Source organism: Leucopleurus acutus (genome assembly GCF_964270905.1).
Source record: "Leucopleurus acutus genome assembly, chromosome: 2".
Taxonomy (NCBI): Eukaryota; Metazoa; Chordata; class Mammalia; order Artiodactyla; family Delphinidae; genus Leucopleurus; species Leucopleurus acutus.
In genome coordinates, this window is record NC_139143.1 from 102,288,493 (window position 1) to 102,314,932 (window position 26,440).

Genomic DNA, 26,440 nt, shown 5'->3' on the forward strand with positions numbered 1-26,440 from the left:
GATGTTATGTGTAAGCCTCATGGTAACCCAAAAGCAAAAATCTACCATAGGGACACAAAACATAAAAAGGGGGACTGAAAAAATCAATAGGGAAAACCACCAATTTACAAAGGTAGGCAGAAACAGAAGGAAAAAGAAACAATTGAGATGAAAAACAAGCAGAAGATGAATAATAAGATGACAGTAGTTAAGTCCTTATATACCAATAATCATTGTAAATGTAAACATACTGAATTCACCAATCAAAAGGCACAGAGAGGGCTGGGAAAACCAAGACCCAACTATATGCTGCCCACAGGAGACTTATTTCAGGTCAAAGTGACATACATAGGCTCAAAGGATAGAAGAAAATATTCCAAATAAGTGAAAACCAAAAGAAAGTGGGGTTAGCTATACTTATATCAGACAAAATAGACTTAAAGCCCAAAACAGTAACAAGAGACAAAGAAGGTTATTAGATAATGACAAAGGGGTCAATACTTCAAGAAGATATAACAATTGTAAATATACGTGCACCCAACATGAGAGCACTGAAATATATTAAGCAAATACTAAAAGATCTAAAGTGAGAAACAGACAACACTACAATAATAGGGGACTTCAATATGCTACTGTCAGCAATGGATAGGTCATCCAGACAGAAAACCAATAAGAAAACATTGGATTGAACCACACTTTAGAACAAATGGACCTAACAGACATTTATAAAACATTCCACCCAACAGCAGCAGAATACACATTCTTCTCAAGTGTACATGGACAGTCTCCAGGATAGATCATATAATAGGACATAAAACAAATCTTAGCAAATTTCAAAACACTGAAATCATACCAACTATCTTTTTTGACCACGATGGTATGAAACTAGAAATCAACAAGAGGAAAGCTGTAAATCTACAAATATGTGGAAACTAAACAACACATTTCTGAACAACCAGTGAGCTGAAGAAGAAATCAAAAGGGAAATAAAAAATTATCTTGAAACAAATGAAAATGAAAATACAACATATCCAAATGTATGGTATGCAGCAAAAGCAGTTCTGAGAGCAAAGTTCATTGTGATAAATGCAGATATTAAGAAATTAGAAAAATCACAAATAAAAAAATCTAACTTTAATATCTCAAGGAACTAGGAAAAAAGAACAAAGTAAGCCCAAAGTTAGCATAAGGAAGGAAATAATAAAGATCAGAGAGAAAATAAAGGAAACAGATAAAGATCAGAAAAACAGTAGACAGGATCACTGAAACTACGAGATGGGTCTTCAAAAAGATTCTTTTTAAATGACAAATCGTTAGCTGGACTAGCTAAGATGGAAATAAATGCAAATAAATAAAATTAGAAAGTAAAAAGGAGATGTTAAATATAATACTACAGAAATACATAGGCTCATAAGAGACTATTAAGAACAATCATGTGCCAACAAATTAGATAACCTAGAAGGAATGGAAATATTTCTAGAAACACACAACCTATCAACACTGAATCAGGAAGAAATAGAAAATCTGAACAGACCAATAACAAATAAAGAGATTGAATCAGGAATCAAACCCTTCCAACACAGAAAACCCCAGGACAAGAGAGTTTCACTGGCAAACTCTACTGAACATTTTCAGAAGAATTAACACCAATCCTTCCCAAACTCTTCCAGAAAATTAAGCAGAAGGGAATACTTCCAAACTCATTCCATGAGGTCAGCATTATCCTGACATCAAAGCCAGATAAGGACACACAAAAAAGAAAACTGTAGGCCAATATCCCTGGTGAATATAGACGTAAAAATTCTCAACAAAATATTAGCAAACTGAATTCAAGAACACATTAAAATGATTATACCTCATGACCAAGTGGGATTTATCCCTGGGATGCAAGAATGGTTCAACATATACAAATCAATAAATGTAACATATCACACTAATAAAATGAAAGATAAATATCACAGTCATCTCAATAGATGCAGAAAAAGCATTTGACAAAATACAACATCCTTTCACGATAAAAATACTCTACAGATTGGGCACAGAAGGAACATACCTCAACATAATAAAGGTCATATAGAAGAAACACACAACTAACATAATCAATGGAGAAAAATTGAAAGCTTTTCCTTTAAGATCAAGAACAAGACAAAGATGTCCACTCTTATCACTCTTATTCAAATAGTAGAAGTTCTAACTAGAGCAATTAGATAAGACAAAGAAATAAAAGACATAAAATCTGAAAAGAAAAAGCGAAACTGTAGCGATTAGCAAGTGATGTGAGCTTGTATATTGAAAATCCCAGAGACTCAGCCAAAAAAAAATTGGAACTAGTCAATTGCAGTAAAGTTGCAGGATACAAAATTAACATACAGAAATCAGCTGTATTTCTATACACTAATGATGAACCATCTAACAAAGAAAGAAATCTATCCCATTCAAAATAGCATGAAAAACAACAAAATATTTAGGAGTTAATTTTAACCAAGACAGTGAAAGATCTGTACAACAAAAACTATAAGAATTTGCTGAAAGAAACTGAAGAAGACACAACAAATGGAAAAATATCCTGTGTTCATGGATCAAAAGAATTAATATTGTTAAAATATCCATACTACCCAAAGCCATCTATAGATTCAACACAATTCCCATCAAATACCAATGGCATTCTTCACAGAAATAGAAAAAAAATCCTAAAATTTGTGTGGAACCACAAAAGACCCTAAATAGCAAAAACAATACTGAGGAAATAGAACAAAGCTAGAGATATCACACATCCTGATTTTAAACTATACTATAAAGCTATAGTAATAAAAACAGTATGGGACTGGAACAAAAATAGACACTTGGACCAATGGAACAGAATAGAAAGCCCAGAATTAAAACCCCTGAATATACAGTCAACTACTATTCCAGAGGAGAGCAAAGAACACCCAGGGGGAAAGGAGAGTCTCTTCAATAACTGGTGTTGGGAAAACTGGATAAACACATTCAGAACAATAAAATTATACCCCTATGTTACACCCCATGGGAGCTCAATAAAGACTTATTGAATTTTTAAAAAGATTACAATATGCAATATTTCTATCACATCTCAGAATCTCTTTGTAGTCAATTCATCTACCCAGACCTGGTCCCTTGGGGCTCATTCATCAGGTAGTTGTCTTACAGTTTTGTTTTTATATTACTTTATAAATATGTAGTCACAAAGTATGTGACTTTCTGAGTCTGGCTTCTTTTACTGAACATGATACATCTGAGATAAAGCCATACTGTTCCATGTATCAGTCATCACTATTTTGTATACAGGTACTACAAAAGTTGAAGAACATTCGAGTTGTTTCCATTCTGGAGGATGATGAATAAAGCCACTGTAAATGTTTACATGCAGGTTTTTTTGTTCAAATTTTTGTACTGTTACACATACATCAAAATCTACCATCTTAATTTTCTAAGCATACAGTTCACTTGTATTAAATACAAACATAATATTGTACAACCATCATCACCATTGATCTCCATAGCTCTTTTTGTCTTGCAAAAGTGAAATTCTGTTCCAGTTAAACTCCCCATTCCTCCCTCCACTCAGTCCCTGGCAATCACTGTTCTATTTTATGTCTCTATGATTTTTATTACTACAGGTACCTCATGTAAATGGAATCATATGGCACTTGCCTTTTTGTGACTGGCTTGTTTCATTTAGCATAATGTTTACCCTGCAAGGTTTATCTCTGTTGTAGTATATCACAGAATTTCCTCTCTTTTTAAGGCTGAATAATATTCCATTGTATGTATATACCATATGATTCTTATTCATTCATCTGTCAATTGACACTTGTGTTTCTGCCACCTTTTTTTTTTTTTTTTTTTTTTTGTGGTATGCGGGCCTCTCACTGTTGTGGCCTCTCCCGTTGAGGAGCACAGGCTCTGGACACGCAGGCTCAGCGGCCATAACTCACAGACCCAGCCACTCTGCGGCATGTGGGATCCTCCCAGACCGGGGCACGAACCCGTGTCCCCTGCATCGGCAGGCGGACTCTCAACCACTGCACCACCAGGGAAGCCCTCTTCCACCTTTTGGCTGTTGTGAATATTGCTGCTATGAACATGGGTGTACAAATATCACTTTGAGATCCTGCTTTCAATTTTTTGGATATTCACCCAGAAATGGAATTGCTGGATGGTATGATAATTCTACTTATAATTTTTTTAGGAACTGCCATACTGTTTTCCACAATGGCTATACCATTTTAGATTCCCACCAGCAGAGCACAAGGTTCAATTTCTTCACATCCTTATCGACACTTGCTGTTTTCTGTTTTTTTGATAGTAGCCATCTTAGTGTGAGGTGGTATCTCATTCTTGTTTTGATTTGCATTTTCCTAATGATTAGTGATGTTAAGCATCATTTCACATGCATAAATTATGGGCTGTCTTCTTTGGAGAAAAGTCTATTTAATCCTTTACCCATCTTTCAATTGGGTTGCTGTTTGTTGTTGAGTTTTAGTAGTTCTCTATGTACTTTGGATATTAATCCTTTATTAGATACATGACTTGCAAATATTTTCTCCCATTATGTAGATGGATTTTTCCTCTATTGATAGTATCTTTTGATGTACAAATTTCAAACATTTTCATGAAGTCCAATTTGCCTGTTTTTTGTTACCTGTGTCTTTGGTGTCACATCTAAGAAATCATTGCCAAAAAAAACATTGTGAAGTTTTTTTTTTGTTTTTTTTGTTTTTTTTTTTGTACATGGGCCTCTCACCGCTGTGGCCTCTCCCGTTGCAGAGCAGGCTCAGCAGCCATGGCCCACGGGCCCAGCAGCTCCATGGCACGTGGGATCTTACCGGACCGGGGCACGGACCATGTCCCCTGCATCAGCAGGCAGACTCATCAACCACTGCACCATCAGGAGAGCCCCCATTGTGAAGTTTTTGTCCTATATTTTCTTCTAAGGTTTCATTGTTTTAGCTCTTAAATTTAGGTCTTTGATCCATTTGGAGATAATTTTTGTATATAGTGTTAGGTAGGTGTCCAAATTCATTCTTTTATGTGTGGCTATCCAGTTTTTCCAGCACCATTTGTTAAAAAGAATCTTTGCCCATTGAATGGTCTTGGCAACCTTGTCAAAAACTATTTAACCATATATGTAACATGTTCATTTCTGGGCTCCCTATTTTATTTCATTGGTTTATATGTCTGTTTGTATGACATTATCACACTGTTTTGATTACTGTAGGTTTGTAGTAGGTTTTGAAATCAGGAAGTGTGGGTACTCCAGTTTTGTTCTTCTTTCAAAAGATTGTTTTGGCTATTTGAGACCCCTTAAGATTCCATATGAATTTTAGGATGGGTTTTTCTATTTCTCAAAAAAAGTCATTGGGATTTTGATAGGAATTGCATTGAGTCTGTAGATCACTTTCCATAGAATTTACATTTCAACACCATTAAATCTTCCAATCCATGAACATGTGATGTGTTTCAATTTATTTGTCTTCTTTAATTTCTTTCAGCAATGTTTTGTAGTTATCATTGTACAAGTCTCTCATCTCCTTTGTTAATTCCTAAGTATTTTATTCTTTTCATGCTACTGTAAATTAAATTGTTTTCATAATTTCCTTTTCAGATTGTTCGTTATTAGTGTATAGAAATGCAACTGAGCTGGTTCACTTTGTTGTACAGCAGAAACTAACACAACATTGTAAAGCAATTATTCTCCAATAAAGATGTAAAAAAAAATGCCACTGATTTTTGTATGTTGATTATTTTATCCTGCTACTTTGCTAAATTTATTACTTCTGACAGTTTTGTGTGTGTGTGTGTGTGTGTGTGTGTGTGAAATCTTTAGGGTTTTCTAAGTAAGATCATATCTACAACTTAATAGAAAAAAAAACAAATAACCCAATTTCAAAATAGGCAAAGGACCTGAAGAGACATTTTTTCAAAGAAGACATACAAATGGGCAACAGGTACATGAAAAGGTGCTCAATATCACTAATCACCAGAAAAATGCAAATCAAAACCACAATGAGATCACCCACTTTACACCTGTTAGAATGGCTATCATTAAAAAGACAAGAGATAATAAATGCTAGCAAGAATGTGAAGAAAAGAGAAGGCTCATACACTGTAGGTAGAAATGTAAACTGGTAGTCACTATGAAGAACAGTATGAAAGTTCCTCAAAAGATTAAATACATCTACTATATGGTCTACTAATCCCACTTCTGGCTATGTATTCAAAGTAAACAAAACCATTATCTAGAAGAGGTATCTGTACTCCTATGTTGATTGCAGTAGAACCAAAATGGCCATTAAAAAATCAATGGATCAAGAAAATGTGATATATGTATATATGTGCATAAACACCCACACACATACATACACATACATAATATTCCATGGTGTGTGAATGAGCTTGGGGGTATTAAAGAAACCAGACAGAAAAAGACCAAATACTGCATTGTATCACTGTATCATTTCTATATCAAACAAAAAAAAGTTGAACTCATATGCAGAAAGTAGGAAAAGTGGTTGCAGGGGCTGGATGGAGGGGGGGAAATAGAGAAGCACTGGTAAAAAAAAGTACAGACTTTCAGTTATAAAATGAATAAGGACTGAGGACATAATGTATAACATGATGACTATAGTTGGCAACACTGTATTGTATAATTGAAATTTGTTGAGAGTAGTATGTAAATGTTCTCACCAAAACAAGATAAAACAAAAAAATGTGATATGATGGATGTTAATTAAATCAATGTGGAAATTCCCTTCACAGTGTATACATATATCAAATCACCATGTTGTATACATTATCTTAGAATTTTGTCAATTATATCTCAATAAAGCTGAAAAAAAATCATATTATCTGTGAACAGAGATACTTTTACTTCTTCTTTTTCAATTTGAATGCTTTTTATTTTTTTATTGCCTGATTGCTCTGGTTAGAACTTCCAGCACTGTGTTGAACAGAAGTGGCAAAAGTGGACATCCTTGAGTTGTTTCTGATCTTAGAGGAAATGCTTTCAGCCTTTCAGTATGGAGTATGATGTTCACTATGAGTTTTTCATATAAGGATATTATTATATTGAGCTAGTTTCCTTCTGTTCCCAGTTTGTTGAATGTTTTTATCATGAAAAGATGTTGAATTATGTCAAATGCTTTTCTGTGTCAATTAAGATGATTGTGTAGTCTTTGTCCTTCATTTAGATTCGATAGATTTTCATATGTCGAACCATCGTTGCATTCCCATATAGATCTCTCATAGTCATGATGTATAATCCTTTTAATATGCTCCTGAATTTGATTTGCTAGTGTTTTGTTGAGGAGTTTTGTATCAGTGTTGAACATAAGGGATATTGGCTTGTAGTCTTCTTTTCTTGCAGTGTTTTTGTCTGGCTTTGATATCAGGGTAATATTGGCCCCAAGAAATCAGTCAGGAAGTTTTCCTTCCTCTTCAACTTCTGTGAAAAGTTTAAGAAAAACTGGTTTTAATTCTTCCTTAAATGTTTGCTAGAAATCAATAGTGAAGCTATCGGGTTCAGGACTTGTCTTTATTCTGATCACTGATTCAATCTCCCTACTAGTTACAGGTCTATTCAGAATGTCTATTTCTTTGTAGTTTAGTTTTTAGTAGGTTTGTATTTCTAGGAATTTGTCCATTTTATCTCGTTATACAATTTGTTAATGGAGAACTGTTATAGTACTCTTATAATCCTTTTTATTTCTGTAAAGTCTGTAGTTTGTCCCCACCTTCATTTCTGATTTTAGTAATTTAAGTCTTTTTCTTAGTCCCTGGAGTTATAGGTTTGTCAGTTTTGTTGGTCTTTCTGAGCAATCAACTTTTGATTTTATTGATTTTCTCTATTTTTTTATTCTCTGTTTCATTTATCTCTAATCTTCTTCCTCTGCTACCTTTGGGTTTAGTTTGCTCTTCTTCTTTGAGTCCTTTAAAAGTTGTAAACCTAGCTTGCTGATTTGAAATCTTTGTTAATGTTAGTGATTGTAACTATAAATCCTCCTCTTAGACCACATTTGATGCATCCCATAGTTTTGGTATGTTGTGTTTTTGTTTTTATTTTTATTTTTTTTAAGTATTTTTTTTCTAATTTCCCATGTAACTTCTTTGACCCACCGGTTGTTCAAGCGTGTGTCATTTAATTTTAACAATAGTGTGAATTTTCCACTTTTCCTTCTGTTATTCATTTCTAACAATCCCATTGTGGTTGGAGAAGATACTTTGTATATCTCTTTTCACTGAAACTTAATTTGTGGCCTGACATAGGGTCCATTCTGGAAAATGTTTCTCGTGCACTTGAGATAAATATGTATGCCATTGTTGGCTACAGTGTTCTGTATATGTCTGTTAGACAGTTATTAAGTCCTCTATTTCCTTACTTCTGTTTGACTGAACTATCCATTATCATTATTAGGGTCCTGAAGTTTCCAACTATTATTGTAGAATTGTCTATTTCTCCCTTGAACTCTGTCAGTTTTTGCTTCATATATTTTGATGATGTGTCATTAGGTTTGTAAATGTTTATAACTATTATATCATTTTGCTGTATTGAAACTTTCATTAATATGTTTTGCTTTGTCTCTTTTAACCTTTTTTTGATTTAGTGTATTATTTTATCTGATATTAGTATAGCCACCCCTGCTCTCTTTTGGTTATTATTTGCACTGAATATCTTTTTCAACACTTTCAATCTATTTGGTCTTTGGATCCAAAGTGACTCTTGCAGATAGCATACAGTTGGATCAAGTGTTTTAATCCATTTTCTCAATCTTGGTGTTTGGCCTGGAGGTTTAATTCATCTATACTCAAAGTAATTACTGAAAAGGAGGACTTACTTCTGTCATTTTGCTTGTTTTTTATATGCCTTATAGGTTTTTGTTTTTGTTTATTTTTGGTCTCTCATTTCCACCTTAACTGTCTTTTATGTTTAGTTGATTCTTTTGGTAGTAAAATGTTTAAAATACTTTCTCACTTTCTTTTGTGTATATTCTGTAGCTCTTTTCCTTGTGGTTACCATGGGGTTTACATTTACCATCCTAAAGTTATAACATTCTAATTTGAATTCATACTAGCTTAACTTCAGTAACATACAAGAAGTGCCTTTACAGTTCTGTCTTCAGTCCTTTCTCCCCCAAATTACATCTTTATACATTGTATGCCCCTAAACATAACTATTTTTAAATGTATTAGTCCCTTAAATTATGTTGAAAACATGTAGAATTAGACCACAGTTACAATAATATCAATACTAGCTTATAGGCTAACAATTGTCTATTCAATGTATTAGTCTGTTAAATCATGTAGATAACAAGTGTAGTAACAAACCACTGTTACAATAATACTAGCTTTTATAATTGTTCATGTATTTCCCTTTGTTAAGATCCGTATTTCTCCATATGGCTTTGAGTTATGGTCTAGTGTCCTTTCATTTGATTCTTGAAAGAGTCCCTTGAGCATTTCTCACAGGCAGGTCTAGTGGTAACAAACTCTACTGCTTTATTTAGGAATGTCAATTTCTCCCTCATTGTTGAAAAATGGTTTTGCCAGATATAGGATTCCTGGTTGAATTTTTCTTCCTTTAGCACTTTGTATATGTCAGTCCACTCCTTCTGGCCTCCAAAGATTCTAATGAAAAATCTGCTGATAATCTTATTGAGAATCCCTTGTATGTGAAAATTCACTTCTCTGTCTTTGTTTTTATAAGTTTTATTATGTCTTGATGTGGATCTTTGAGTCAATCTTACTTGGAATTTGTTGAACTTCTTGGATATTTATATTCATGACTTTCATCAGACATGGGAAGTTGTCAGCTATTATTTCTTCAAATATTCTGTCTCTTTCCTCCTCTCTTCTGGTACTCCCACAGGGTGCATGTTGGTCTGCTTGATGGTTTCCCATAGGACTCTTATGCTATGTTCATTTTTGTTCAATCTTTTGTCTGTTCCTCAAACTTGATAATTTCCATTGTCCTATTTTCATTGTCCTATGTTCACTGATTCCTTCTGCATACTCAAATCTTCCTTGGAGCTCCTCTAGTGTATTTCTCATTTCAGTTATTGTACTTTCCCAGCTCCAGAAATTTTTGGTTTTATTTTAGATTTCCTATCAATTGATATTTCCATTTTATTCATAAGTTGTTTTGCTTTTACTTTCTCCACATCTTCTATTAGTCCCTCGAGCATCTTTAGAACAGTTATTTTAGTCTTTGTCTAAGTATAGCTGCCATCAGGTCTTCTTCAGGGATAGTTTCTGTCCATTTAGTTACTTCTCTTTGAACCACCCATATTTTCCTGTTCCTTTGTATGTCTTGTAAGTTTTTTCTTTGAAAACTAGACTTTTTTTTTTTTTTTTTTTTTTTGGGATGCGGGCCTCTCACTGTTGTGGCCTCTCCCGTTGCGGAGCACAGGCTCCGGAGCGCAGGCTCAGCGGCCATGGCTCATGGGCCCAGCCGCTCTGTGGCATGTGGGATCCTCTTGGACCGGGGCACGAATCTGTGTCCCCTGCATCGGCAGGCAGACTCTCAACCACTGCGCCACCAGGAAAGCCTGAAAACTAGACATTTGAATTTAACATTACGGTAACTGAAATCCATATTCTCCCTCTTCCACATGGTTTGCTCTTTTTTTTATTGTTTTTGGTTTTTTGATTATTGTATGGTGTATCTGTGTTAAGGACCAGCCTGATGTGTAAAACCCAAGGTCTTCTCAGACTTTTGAGCCTTTCCCTGGGATTAGTGGGCAATTTCTAATTTTCCCCGTATGTGCAGTTGTTTTTGAATATCCTAGTTTTTAAGCATGTCTGGCTCCCCAAAGGGGAAAAGGAAAAATAAAGAGGGAGGGGAAAAGGGGGTGCCTGCTTTACTATTCCCCTGTAAGCCACTTCAATGGGGCAGCAGATAGAAGGGACAACTTACAAAAATGGGAGGAGGTACAACAACCATGGCTGCCAACCTCTTTGTACCTCTGTGATCAAAAGCAGCAATTAACAATTAGAGCATAGATTCCCCAGTATTTAGAGTTCAGGGTCCTTTTGCCCACCCTGACTCCTACCAGCTGCATGCAAGGTGTTCCAGGATACATACATGGCTGCCTGCCACATGGTTGGGGTTGGGGGATTGGTAGCTGCTACTATGAGCTGAAATTAACCTAAATTAACTGCAATTTATTGTCCAAGGCTTCCCCTGGAAGTTGCAAGCTTTTAATAGACTCCAGAGTTCCAAAATAGTGACATCAGGCAGATTCTGCTGGTGCAGCTGTCTACGTGGGGAGATGGAATCCTGGTACTTCCTACTCCACCATCTTCCCAGAAACCTCTTAGGTATAGATTTTCATGTGAACATAGTTTTTTTTTTTTTGTTCTTCTTGGGTAAATACTTAGAAGTGTTGTGGATAGGTCACATGTAAGTGTATGTTAACTTTATTACAAACTTCCCCAAACTGTTTTGCAAAGCAGGTGTACCATTTTATACTTCCACCAGCAATGTATGCGAGCTGTAGTTGCTTCACATTCTTGACTACTCTTAGTACTATCAGAATTTATCTTAAGCCTTTCTAATAGGTGTGTGGTCCCATCTTATTATGGTTGTATTTTGCATTTGTCTAATGGCTAATCATGTTTAGCATCATTTCATGTGCTTGCCATCTGCAAATCTTTGGTGAAGTGTCTTCAAATTTATTGTTCATTTTTGTTTTTGTTTTGTTCTTACTGAGCTTTTAAAGTTCTTTATATATTCTGGATACACTCCTTTGTCAAATATGTTTCCCAAAGACTTTTCCTAGTCTGTGCCTGCCTTTTCATTCTTCATAGTGTCTTCTAAACAAACAAGATTTTTATTGGACAAAGTCCTATTTAGTTTTTTAATGGATCAAACTTCTGGTGTTGTATTTAAGAACTCCTTGTGTAAGCAAAGTCACACAGATGATTTTGCTAGAAGTTTTATAGTTTTACATTTTGGTCTATGATTTATTTTGAATAAATTTTTGTGTGAAAGAAATTAAGGTTCATCTTTTTTCGGGGTGGGGGCACATACAGGTGTCCAATTATTCTAGCATCTTATATTTAAATGACTACCTTTCTCCACTGAATTGTCTTCTCATTTTTGTCTAAAATTAATTTACTATACATGTGGGTCTATTTCTGGACTTTTCTGTTCCAGTGATCTAGGTGTCTATCCTTCTGCCAAATACTATGTTACTTATTCTAGCTTTATAATAAGTCTTAGAAGTATGTAATCTAAGTCATACAACTGTTTTTCAAAATTGTGCTGGCTATTCTAGTTGTTGCTTTTCCAAAGAAATTTGAAAGTCAGCTTAGCAATATCAACACAAATATCCTGCTAGAATTTTCAATCTGAAATGAATCTATGTATCTGAGAAGAGGTGACAAAATAATCATGAGTCTTACAAAACATGTACACAGTGTATCTCTCCGTTTATTTAGGTCTTCTTTATTTTTTTATCAAAATTTGGTGGAGGGTCTTCAACATACAGGTCTAGTACACATTTTGGTAGATTTATACCTAATTATTTCATTCTGAAACTACTGCAAATGGTAATTGTAGAAAAAAATTTCAATGTCTAACTACTCATTGCTAATGTACAGAAGTATAACTGATTTCTACATATTTACTTTTAATCTTACAATCTTGTTTAACTTGACTACAGGAGCTTTTTGATTCTTTGGGATTTTCTACATAAACAATCATATCATCTCTGTATAGGAATAGTTTAATTTCCAATCTGCTTAGCTCTTCTCTTTCTCATTTTAAGCACTGGCTGCCAGTGAGATTTTGAATAGGAGTAGTGAGGGTGCCCTTCCTTGCCTTGCTTGCCCTTTCCTTAGGGAAAAAACATTTAGCCTTTAACCATGGAGTATCAGGATAGCTGGAGGCTGTGCAAACACTTTTCAGCTTAAGGAAGCTCTTTTCCTAGTTTACTGAGTTTTTATTAAGAATGGATATTTAATTTTGTCAAATGCTTTTCTTTCACTTATTAAGATGATCATATGCTTTTTCTTCTTTAGTCTATTGATAGGATAAATTATATTTACTGATTTCCAAAGATTCAATAGCCTGCATTTTCTAAGATAAACTTCTCTTGGTCATGATTTAAATCCTTTTAATGTATATCTTGATTCAACTTGCTCATATTTTGTTGAGGACTTGTGCATCTATATGAGAAATAGGAATATGTAGTTTTCCTGTAACTTTTTTTTACCACCAGGATAATGCAGGCCTCTTAATATGAATTTGGAAGTGTTCTGTTGTATAGTATTGTTGTTTTTTTCATTTAACGTTTGGCAGAATTCACCAGTGAAGCTATTCAGCCCTCCAGGGAGATTTTTAACTACAAAGTAAATTTATTAGATATAGAATTGTTCAGGCTACCTACTTAAAAAAGGTTTGGTAGTTTAACACTTTCATTGGCCCATTTCATCAAAGTTGTCAAATTTATGGAAATAAATTTGCTAAAAATACTCCAATATCATCTTCTTACAATTTGAGGGGGAGGAGGGGTTGTTTTCCTTGGCAGCAATGCTAGAACTTTTTCCACTTTATTCATCTTCTCAGGAACTAGTTCTGTTTCCAATGATATTTTCAACGGTTTTCTGTCTATAAGTTCATTGATTTATGATTACTTTTATTATTTCCTTGCTCTGCATGCTATGTGCTTAATTTACTTTTTTCTAGTTCCTTAAGGTAGAAGGTTAAACCTATTATTTTTCTTCTTTTCTAATATATCTAATATAGCCAAATTCTCTTTAAACCCTCCTCTTAGCTGTATCCCCCAAATTCTGATGTTGTATTTTCATTTACATTCAAATATTTCCTAATTTTTCTTATAAAAAAGTCTGCTTTGATCCATATATAATTTAGAAATGTTATTTAATATCTAGGAACTTGAACATTTTTTCAGATATTTCTTTTACCAATATCTGGTTTTAATCAGCTAAAATCAGAGAATGTACATTGTATGATTTAAAGTTCTGAACTTACTAATGTTTAATGTTTTGTGATACTGAATCATTTGTCTTCTAAAGTATTCACTGTTGTTTAGTTCTTGGGGTTGGGTAGGAAGAAAAATCTTACTCTTTTTAAACAAAAGGATGGATACACACAGTTCAAAAAGAGACATAACATCATATTGTGGTATTACAATTTCATAAATGATGATTAGGAAAAAAAAAAAGTCTAAAAATCCTCCTGGATGGGGGGTGGGGGCAAAAAATGGCTAAGAAACACTAGATTAGAGGTGTTTGACTATTTTATTTTTCATTTAAGATGTGATATATTTGTCATACAGAAAAGTGTAAAAAAAATATAACAGACCCCATATCCCAAGCCCCAGATTTAACAGATGTTAACATTTAGACAAAATAGTCTTCAGATATCTTTTTTAAAGAAAAATCCAATATATACAGAACTACCCAAACTTCAATCTCTTTCCCTTCCACCTTTTTCTTCCATAGCAAGATAGTCAGTCTTCATAAATAATATATAATATTTTGTGTACCTTATTAAGCTCTGAAAAGGTTTAAACAATAAAGAAATTAATCAGTTGCTCAGATTTTCTTCTGGAATTCTTAGATTTTCAAAGATCCTGGTATATAAGTAGTATAAAAGTGGTATATTGATACTATACCATAACTTAAAAAAATAAAATTTCCTGTGTAGTCAAATACCTTTTACTCATTTCTGATATGTATAAATATACACATATATTTTTAAAAGAATATAATCCCTTTAAATCTTTGTATATTAAATCATAGATACCTCATTTGATCTCCCAGTTTTTCCCCATGGCATTAAAGCTTATGCTTACTATGTAAAGGATCTCTCTTTCCTGGTACTTTTTCCATATTCGGTGAGTCTTTGTTGTTTATTTTAGATTCCCTATACTGGCCTTTGTGTGACTGCTGTATCTCTACTACAGTTTGCTTTCAGGAAATGCCAGAGTAGAATATATAGTAGTTTAAGTTCTTGGGGTGGGAATTCTATTTCTGAGAATCATCAGTTCTATCTTTTACGTGCCTAACACATGTAGTTAGCTCTCATCTACTGAACAGTCCTACTGAAGTCTCTATTTTTCATTTTACATGCATTAGTAAAGGAAATTAAATGTAACAAAGTATCTTACTAATTTTATTAAACTTCTCCATTACTCACAAAGGCAAGTGTTCTCTTCTTACAGGGTGGTAAAGATCAAATTACTATACCTAAGCACTCAGTACTATGCTTTTTGAATTTTGGATACTTAATAGGTATTGATTCCTTTCCTTTACTTCCTTTCAAAAACTTAATCTCTCTCAACATTGATTTTTGAAGGAGTCTCATTTGAACAGAAAATACCTTCCAAATCCTCTAAAACAGCAACTTGTATGCTACTACTTTTTATTTGGTGATTTACCTAATCAGGATTATGCTGATGCTGTTCATGACTAGGGTGAAGTTACTCTGAGAGCATATGCCTCCTTAAATTTTACACCCTAGGAGCCTCCCTCCCTATACACTAGTCCCTGCCCTTGTAAAAGGCATAAATGGAAAACAACCACACGGCAGTAAGAGTTTTATATACTGGATATTGTAGTAAAACATTTGCTTTTGCCTGCCTAATACCTAAGTTTCTCTTTTGATTTCACAGTGCTTTGCTTTTCCTTTAGAGAACAAGTCCATTCCCAACTCTCCTTTCATGTGGTTTATATGAAACTTCACTTCTCACCTCAGAGGTGACATATTTGACCCACACTTGACCAGTGTGCCAAATCCCTCCAGCAAAAAGAAAAAGGTACTTACTGTTTAAAGTAACTGAAAAATTCAATGACAGACTAGCTATTAGGGCTTTTGCTGTGGGATCAAATTATAAGTAATTCTCCAATTCCATGACAACTTTTTAAAAAACTCATGGGTTGGGGGCAGTTTCTGTACAAGTCCTAGAAATCTTTCTAATTTTACTTACTTGAGGCACATGCTCAGTTTATGAAGTAGTCATGGGGTTGGAATGTGCGTTATCCATAAAAAGGTTAATTCATAGACACCAAAGATCCTAAACTTATCAAAATAGTCTCATGCTCCCTAAGTGTGGCAAGGAAGAATCTGGGCATCTCAGTGATGATCATGGTGGAAAGATGACTAAAGTTTTATCTAAGACCTCGGAATTTTTACATCACCTTCAGGACCAGGTGAGTTGAGAACCACCACAACCACCACCAATGACAGCTAATGTTTATTGAAAGCTTGGTTACATATATAATATATAAATACCAGATTTTATATATATATTATATGAAATATAAATACCAGATTTTATATATATATATACATATATATACATATATATACATATATATACATACATACATACATATATATATATATATATATATATATATATATATATATATATATATATACACACACACCAGGTTTAAGTATTTTATATTCATCTGATCATCTTTACAACCCTGAGGTAGGTATTTTTACTATCCCCATGGAAACGGAAAAAAAGGTACAGAACTTGCCCAACGCCATAAAGCAATTAAGCTATACACACAAGATTTGAATTTAGAACCTATACCTGTAAAACCACTTTAATACACTATTTCTCAGTAAACTAGTTAGGCTGAAATTCCTGTCACTGTGGAAGGATAGGGACTCCAGAGTTTTATTTAGGTTGATTTTTAAAAATATTAGTTTTTGGCATACCTAACAGATCTAAATGTTCTAAGGAATAATTTTTTTAGCTTTTGATTCACTACTCCTGTCGTAATTTTTGATAATTTCAAAATCCACTTAGATGATCCTTTCAATACCTGAGTTTCTCAATTTCTTCAATTCATCTCTTTCCATGACCCCACTTGCATTCAACTACCATGTTCACGTTCTAGAATGTGAACTTAGTCACTAATTACTGCACTCTAATACTGTCAATTTCAGTCCCTTTCTCTTATTTCAACCTCCCAAATTTCCTACCTCTAGAAATTAACTACAACACATCCTCAACTACACTGCAATCTCAATGGATCATACCATTTCTCCACTGTGCCTCAAACTTCTTCCTTTTATTAATTTGCTCATTATTAATTTGCTCATCCTCAACCACACTGCAATCTCAATGGATCATACCATTTCTCCACTGTGCCTCAAACTCCTTCCTTTTATTAATTTGCTCATTACCAGATTACTTTCCATGTCCCTCCTTCATCATCATTCTCTTGATTATAGCAACACCCTTCCCTTTCTCCCTTTTTGTTGTATTCACCTGGGAAAATTCCAACTTTAATCATTTGACTCTGTGTCTACTCAATGATAGGACCAAGGCTAAACTTAACTGGAGAAAAACACAAAACCATGTTGACTGATCTCACTTAAATTAATAACCATGGACTTCAAGTATGCATTTTAAGTAACGTCTAGCAATTCTTCTAAGAGTCTATTCATTCTCTCACTTTCCTAAACATCTATTTTACATCTTCTTTTCTTTCCTCAATCCATTTTTCCCCAACACTTCTTCCCTCTACTTCATGACCTTGCTTCCTATTTCACTGACAAAATGTAACAAAACTTTTATATGCTCCCACTATATGTACTAAACTGCAAATACCTAGACATACATAATCTGTCCTTCCTTCCACTGCTATTAATGAGCTGTTTACACACCCATCTTTAAAACTAACCCTTCTATTTGTACACCATATCTATGGCTCCAGTAATATTCCTCTCCTTCTTCCATCATGTTCTCTACTAGCTTAGTCCTATTAACACATAAATCTGCTATATCTTCAATCTTTATAAAATAAAATAAAAACAAAAACCTTGATACCATACCCCCCTATAATAACAGACCCTTTCTCTACTTCCCTAGAGAGTAAGACTTAATAGAGTTGTCTTCAGAACTCATCTTTCTTGCATCATTAACAGACCTGACATGTTTAATCATTCCTTCCTAGTTGAGATTTTTTTCTTCATTTGGCTCTACCTATTCCTAGTCATTCTTCTTTGATGTTTTCTTACCACTTGACATCTAAATGTTAATATGTTCCAGGGTTCACATTCTCATTCTTCTAATTCCTATCTTTAAGTTTCTCATTTGCCTTATTTCACAAAGCTATGAGTAAAAGGGAAGAAGCTATGATTCACAACATCATTCCAACAAAGACGTGACTCTAAGGTAAAACTGTTATTACATACTCACAGGAGAGTATCAATCAGAGCAAATTAAATAAAACATATCAAAGTGTCATACTTAACAGAGAGCTGAAATTAATTTCACTAAGGGAACAGAATAATTTTATATGAGAAACATTTACACCACTGAGTGACATTCTGATAGATTGGGGGACACAAAACTGGAAGACTAAGTTAGGGCAAGGATACAAATTCCCTAAACTGTGAAAAATCCCCCACTACTAAAAAAACACAAAAACAAAATCGACAACAAAAAGAATCATCAAAACTCACAGCCAATCAAAACCACTCCTAGAATAATTACAAGAAATAAGATTACTATAAAAAAAAATGTTAAGTGCATCAGTATCCAGGTAAGAATGAAAAAAGGGCAATATTTGTAATCATAAAAGAAAATTTATATTTAATATAAAGCCACTTAATAAAAAAATTTATGTAATTATCAAATTATACTTTCTTTGATGTATAAAACAAAGAAAAATTAAGATTATTTTATTGGAAAGAAAATAATTTATTATATATGAGGAAGATGATGAAAATACATGTGATATATCTCTAATAAACTGATTTAAATGCATATAGTTTTAATTTTTAAATACACTTTAAAAGCTGTTACGCACAGTTCCATAGTCCAGGTGGTCAATTTCGTCTCCACAAAGTTGGAAAGCACTTGAGATATATGAAAAATTCAAGTGGAACCTAAAATACCATAGAAATTCATTAAAAGTAATCATGATTATAAAACAGTTCACTAGTTTTAAAATAACTAAAAGCTAAAACATTTATATTTAGAAAATTAGTGAATCATGTCAGTACAAAATTTTAATTGTCTAAATAAACAGCTTACACAGAAACTGATTTATAACATTAAAAAATAAAACATTTTAACTGTGCCAATAGAAAAAAGTAACAGCAATTTCAGTATCTCTTAACTTTTTGTACTCAGAGTGACAATGATTAACAGAATTTTTCATTGGTTTCATAGTACTATTTATAGCAGGATTTGCAAGAAAGAAATATAAAGCCTCCAGTGCTTTATTTTCCTACTTATAAAAGTTTAGATGGTTAGGTTGGTGTCTCGGATCCACCTTGACATTTTAATCTAACAAGTAGAATCCAAACTGGTCAGTCCTTAGAACTACTAAGGGACCTTTTTAAATTAGATTCTTGGTCCCAATTCCAGAGATTCTGATTTATTAGCTCTAGGGCAGAGTCCAGGAATCTTTATGTGTAAAAATCCATCCTCAGTAGTTCTCAACCTTAGTTGCACATTAGAACCAATACTTTGGGAAATCTGAAAATCCTAATATGTATGCTGCAATCCAGACCACTGAATCAAAACTCTGGGGGAGAAACCCAGGCATCTGTATATTTTTTAGTTTATTATTATAGTTTTCTTTAGTCAGTATTTTTTGAAAAAGTTCCACAAGTCATTCCAGTATGCAGCTAAAACTGAGAACCACTGTTTGGGTGGTTCTGGTTATCAACTAGTCTCCTCTTACATACCTACCAGAATTTTTCTTTCCACTTATTGAGCTACCCTGAGTCAACATTATGTATTCTCCTCTCTGTTACTCTTTTCTTATTCCTTTTGTTTTACTTTGCTTAGAAAAAGAAAGAGGAAAAAAGATACTTCTACTTGCTATCTCAATAATAAAACCTCAGATGTAAGGTCTGCTACTCTTATTTGGAATTTACATTGAAATCTAGTTATTTAAATTTTTAACAAATGTACTTTTTAATAGGAAAAAAAAAACTCAATCAAATTTTACAACACATTATATATATAGAACACCTAAACCAGATACATCATGAAAAAGAAAACATATATGTTACTGAATTAGGTTTAGAAAATACAAAATAGAAGAAACAAGAATAAAATTTGTGTTAAAGCAAATGTATACATTGTCCAAGTAAAAAGCTGACCTGATTCACTAACTTTCCCTGGAAAAACTACATAACCTAAAGGATAGCACAGAAAATTAAGCAACAAATCTAAAAACCACATAAAAGATTTGTTCAATCAACACAGGTAATTTTTAAAATACTTCATTTCAATACATTGTAAAAAAATTACTGCTTAAACTGGATCAATGGGTTGGGGAGAGACAAAACATTTGCAGGAAAATCAAAAAAACACTGCCCCAAAAAGGATACGACAAGAAAGGATACACTTTGTATGACAGTATTACAGCAGTATTTACGCAGGAATGCTTCTAAAGAAGAACAGCAGAATGCAATTTAATTTTTTCTTATTTTTCATGTTAGATTTACAAATAAAATGATTTTTTTAAACATACACTGAAAATGGTTAATTTTTATCTTTTCTTCTACGGTATTTGTAAGACTTCTGGCTATACTAGTATAGACACTTTACAACAAAATTCAAATATTCAAGGTGCCTCCCAAAAGGAATAAACATTAGGCAAAATTTTCTTTATATAATTTTTTCAGCTTAACCCTCAGTAATTCTGGCTCACTTACTTCATGTTCTTCCAGTATACTAAGGCAGAAAGATTTAAAATAATAAAAAACAAAAGGAATATATTTCTACTCATCTTTCTTAAATCAATGTAATATAAAATGCTTAATTCTACCATTTTTAATCATTAAATTACTTAAGTATGAATTAAAATTACTTATTTGAAAGATGAAATACTTCATTCCAAAAAAATATGTACATATTTCTGTGAGGTGTACAATTAGTAATTAGCAATGCAAATTGTCAGGTCCCACCAAGGGTAACCAACTTGTCCTGGCGTGGCAGACACTTTCCCAGTGTTAGCATTAAAAAGTCCAGTATCCTGGAAAACCCCTTACTCACAGGAAAACTAGGGATGATTGACTGCCCAAGGCCCAACCCCCTTGCAGACCGACTGAATCAGAAACTCTGGGTGGGGGTGAAGGGAAACCCAGTAATCTGTGTTTTATCAGACCCTCTAGGTGATTATAATACATGTTAAAATTTAAGAACTACTGCTTTACTCTATGAAGAAAAAGTAAATAAAGACTAATAAAGATACACTACCCTTATGAAATTCATTCCCCAATTTTAATTTTTACATACAAATAGGTTTTATTCCATAGTTTTAATTGTGAAGTTTAATGGAAATTAACTGCATAGACAGAAAGAATCAGAGGGAGGATCCTTTAAAAACGTTAGAAGGTACACAAATTACTATTCTCTCAGGCTTTTATCCTTCCTTAATTTTAATCTCAAGAAAGTCTTGTCCTTTTATTACGTTATCTCCACACTTACCTTTACTAATTTTTAACACTTTCTTTTTCCTTCTTTAGAATCTTGTTTTGGTCTAGCAGATCGAGCAAACTGCTAATATTTAAAAATTAAGGTTTTGTTCACAAACATGAAAGTAATCTTTTCTAAAGAATTTTCAAGAACTTCCTAATGTAGGGTAGGAGTACAGTTTTTAATTTATCTCTATATTTGTCTTCCTACTCAGTCATTCATCAAATATTTGTTGACTGCCTCCTAGCTGTCCATGATCTGGGGAAGAAGTAAATAATTTATCTTTTCTTTTAGTCATTTTTTACACCTAGACCTTTGCTCCTTCATTTATCCCACTGATTTCTAGTTTGAAACTGCATTAACTACTGAAAGTAGGATGGTAAGTCAATGATATATTTTGTTATTAAAATTCTCAAACATAAATATGAATTATAATACAATAAAATATAAGATAATAAAACTACAACAAATCATATCTTTAACAATTCCAAATGTACTTCTGGATACCATAGTATCTTAGGCTTAGCATGAGTATGTATATTTTAAGCTGTATTAAGTAAAATGTTTAGACTTGGCTGGATTTTAATAACCTCATGATGCTTATTTTCCAATAAAAATTTAAATAACATTGTCATTTGACTCAACTAAGTATATTTATAACTGAGTATTATCAAGCTAGAATGCCAGCTGTTGAGATGAAGGATAATATAAAAACTGGTTTCAATTATACCCTTACTCCTAAAAACTATTGATCCATAAGTCTTGGAACAGACAGATTTGAAGGATACAACCACCATAGGTTTTCCAAAAAGAATGTATCCATTTGCTTCCTTTAATGCTTTTGCTGCTGCTTTTTCATTTGGAAGTCCAATGAAAGCTTGTCCTTTCATGCGACCTTCTTTCATCAAGCGTATATCAAACCTAGAAGTCATGGAAGAAAAAATGGTTTTGACTCAAAGAATTGTCAAAGAATTCTGATGAAGTCAATGGGAATGCATTGAACAATTTAAAAATTTGCTATTTCAGAATAAAAATGACTATACTATCTGATAGCACATTACTCAGGCTTTCTAAAATTATATTTTATATTCTGTTCTAAAATTGATTCTGTAAGTAGGTAATACTTACAGAATTATTTTGATGATGTGCTTATCTTTTTTTAGCTGTTATAAATATATGGAATTTAAAAATCATATTACTAGCAACTATAAAAGCAAAGTTTTTCTTTCATATCTCTATTTTTAAACAGTTTTATTCAGCCAACTTAATACTACTGATATTTACTCAATTAAAAAAAACAACTATACGACCAAGAATAAAAGGGCTGACAGGAACTATGGAAAAGTAACCCGGAATTTCAGAGTAGGAAGGGACTTCACTGATCATGTAGTCAAAAACCCCATTTTACAGATGATGTGTAGAGACGGAGTGACTTCTTCAAGGTCACACCGATCGCTAAAGTTAAAGCCAAAAACACAAACCAGAATTTGTATTCCAAGTGTAGTCTTCTATTCTCCTACTGTATTCATTTTTCAACATTTTGGGGGAGGAAACTAACTCAAAACTACTTAAAAAAACAGACTAACTTATAACTAAAGTACTGCCTACCATTTAGTCTATGAGACTAGCAAAAGCATATAAAGAATGTTTAAAGTATCAAAAAATGCAGGTAAATTCCTTTTTAACAAATTCACATGACTAGTCCCACAGGAGACAATTATCAATTTATCATTTTGATGTGTACAGCTTTCTCAATATAGAATTTTCTCTTCCCTTCAAATTCTAATGGCAGGCAATACTGGAAATAGAAATATTTGACTCATAGAAATAGAAAGTATATACATGATATATGAAATAGAAAATATAGAAATAGAAAGTATATACATGATATATATATATGTGTGCGCGTATATATATATACACAGACACAATACATATATATATCTATGTGACACATACATATATTTATATATATACACACACACACACACATTATCTATTTTTAAATTTTTTCCCCTTACAATCATGATTCAAAGGCGGCAACGAGAAAAAGGGCCAGTATTTTGCATGGCCAGCAACACAAACTTTTGGTATCCTGATAAGATATATCTGTCACTAATGAATATAATATGGACATGGTTGTTAAGACATGGTGCTCACTGTGCATGCCTATATAAAAAGGTACATAGCCCAGATAAGACTTTAAAAATATTAGTTTCGGGCTTCCCTGGTGGTGCAGTGGTTGGGAGTCCGCCTGCTGATGCAGGGGACATGGGTTCGTGCCCCGGTCCGGGAGGATCCCACATGCGGTGGAGCGGCTGGGCCCGTGAGCCATGGACACTGGGTCTGCGCGTCCGGAGCCTGTGCTCCACGACGGGAGAGGCCACGACAGTGAGGGGCCCGCGTACCGCCAAGAAAAAAAAAAATTTAGTTTCACATGAAAATTAAAGCAAAATTAACTACAGTCATTTCTCTAATTTACCTCCATTCAAAAGTCTCTCTCCTTACCTTTTCTAATTTTCTTTACTTCTAATTTATATGGCCAAGGTCTTACATACTTTAGAGTTAACCAATTATAAAATTTTAAAGAATGAAATTCTAACTCCAAACATTAGCTTTTATATCATTTACAAATCATATCCTCTCTTTTGCACTCATAAAACTGGAAGCCTTCCCAACTGAACGAAGAGAAGTTACTGCCATGGTAAGAATCTAAAAAACTCTGCCTGACTGCTATATATTCCTGGATGAGTCATTAAAATGCTAGTTTTCAAAATGTAATCTTTGGACCAGCAGCTTAGTCATCATCCATACACATTTTAGAAACACAAATTCATGGGCCCTATCTCAACCTGGAATATCAGTCTAGGGATAGATCAAGGACATGGTTTTAATAAGCTCTTACACAGGTTAAAGTTTGAGAACCACTGCTTTAGAGCTAGGGATTGAGGCCTGTTTCTATAAATAATGCTTTACTGGAACACAGCCATTAATATTCATTTATGTATTGTTTACAGCTGCTTTAATGCCACAAAGACAAAACTGAGTAGTTGCAACAGACACCATAATATTTTAGTATAAAAATATTAAATTTTTACTGTCAATTTAAAAAGATGTTTGCTGACTCTTGCTCTAGATGTCTAAAAGATAAGAGCAATTTCTTCATATAATTTTAATCTCTAAAGGGAAAATGTTTAAAAAGGGCTAATTTCTAACAGAGTAAAAACAAAACACAATTTGAGAATATACATGACACTTACATTATGCGTTGTGTTTCTGACGAAAAGTCAACGTATCTTCCAAAAATAAATTTAAGGTCCTAGAATTTCAACAAGGAAAAGACTAATAAGGAAAGCCAGGGGAAAAACATGTAAAATAATAAAACCAATTTATAAATTTCAACTTACCTTTTCTTGAACTTGTTTAGCTAAATTCTTTACATAAATTCTACAGTTTGGTTCACCAGGTTCATAACTTCTAAAAACTGAAAGTGTTTCCATTTCTTACATAAAAACAAAACAAGGATATAAAATTAAGACAGTTTCATCAATTTTTCAAAGAAAAAGTATAGTGGCATTCAAATATTTCTGTTAAATAGACAAAATAAGCATTAAGAAAATGTTAAAACCATACAAATTAATGGCAATGTTACTAATGGGATAAAAATACCCATTAAAAATCTAAAGTAGTAATATGAAAAAAAGTTTAAAACTTTCAGGCATCTAGAATAACTAAAATTTATCCAATAAAATATTTCTGTTAATACCCTGTAAAGCTTAACTTTAAGATCAGTTACTTTATTAAAAAGACTAAAGCAAATAAAGATGCTACCAAATATTTGTGTAATTATTTTGCTTAAAGTCAATCTCCCAAACTACCAGCACCAATATATTCAAATGTAAAAATAAAGTACTCATATGTAATAATCAAGTATTTCAGGCAAACTGTGGCTTATAAATCTCTATACAGCTACTCCTATTTAGTGACAATAACCATCTTTCCTGACAACTAGATGTTCTAGGCAAAAATATGTCAGTTGGAACTCTGTTTCCATTATGGGAAAAATTATAATGTGTTACATGTCAATCTAAAACCCCTAAATATTCTCCTAAAATATACTAAAACAAGAAAACTCCATTAAGAAGTAAAAAACTATCACATTAGGATATAAAATTCATAAACACAGGCTTTTAATCACCAAATAGTTAAAACTATTTTTTTTTTTGACAAATAATTGCTCTGCATACATCTCAGATACAGTACTGTGTTGGTCTATCAACTGTATCCAGAATACAGAATTCCAGACTGTGGGCCACACTGATTTAACATGTCATATAAGTTTCAGGAATGAAAACATTCTTCCAAATAAATATAGACTGGAAACATTATACTGAGAGATACTTTTCCTCCGTATAAAGTATGAGTACTAAAAACCAAAAGTGGTGATTAAAAACATTAACTGGAGGGTGTTCTGAAGATGGCGGAAGAGTAAGACACGGTGATCATCTTCCTCCCCACAGATATACCAGAAATACATCTACACGTGGAACAACTCCTACAGAACACCTACTGAATGCTGGCAGAAGACCTCAGACCTCCCAAAAGGCAAGAAACTCCCCACGTACCTGGGTAGGGCAAAAGAAAAAAAGAAAAAACAGAGACAAAAGAATAGGGACGGCACCTGCACCAGTGGGAGGGAGCTGTGAAGGAGGAAAGGTTTCCACACACTAGGAAGCCCCTTCGCGGGCGGAAACTGTGGATGGCGGAGGGGGGAACTTCGGAGCCGCGGAGGACAGCACAGCAACAGAGGTGCGGAGGGCAAAGCGGGGAGATTCCCGCACAGAGGATCGGTGCCGACCGGCACTCACCAGCCCGAGAGGCTTGTCTGCTCACCCGCCGGGACGGGCAGGGCTGCGAGCTGAGGCTCGGGCTTTGGTCAGAGCACCGGGAGAGGACTGGGGTTGGCTGCGTGAACACAGCTTGAAGGGGTTAGTGCACCACGGCTAGCCGGG

At 33.6% G+C, this 26,440-nt stretch overlaps 1 protein-coding gene across 6 annotated transcripts in view; it reads right to left on the minus strand.

Moving 5' to 3' along the window:
* RNPC3 (RNA binding region (RNP1, RRM) containing 3) overlaps positions 1 to 26,440 on the minus strand; it is a 57,567-nt gene that overhangs the window by 4,297 nt on the left and 26,830 nt on the right. For 3 of the 6 annotated variants that reach the window (XM_082834034.1, XM_082834033.1, XM_082834031.1), the window contains exons 11-15: positions 24,836 to 24,930; positions 24,689 to 24,747; positions 22,217 to 22,349; positions 21,441 to 21,512; positions 18,756 to 20,397 (exon numbers count right to left, since the gene is read on the minus strand). In XM_082834034.1, coding sequence (XP_082690160.1) covers positions 21,453 to 21,512; positions 22,217 to 22,349; positions 24,689 to 24,747; positions 24,836 to 24,930 — 347 coding nt within the window. In that variant the 3' untranslated portion in view covers positions 18,756 to 20,397; positions 21,441 to 21,452. Of the gene's footprint in view, positions 1 to 18,755; positions 20,398 to 21,440; positions 21,513 to 22,216; positions 22,350 to 24,688; positions 24,748 to 24,835; positions 24,931 to 26,440 lie in introns of those variants that run through there. The other 3 variants (XR_014326015.1, XM_082834032.1, XM_082834035.1) reach the window with 3 other exon arrangements.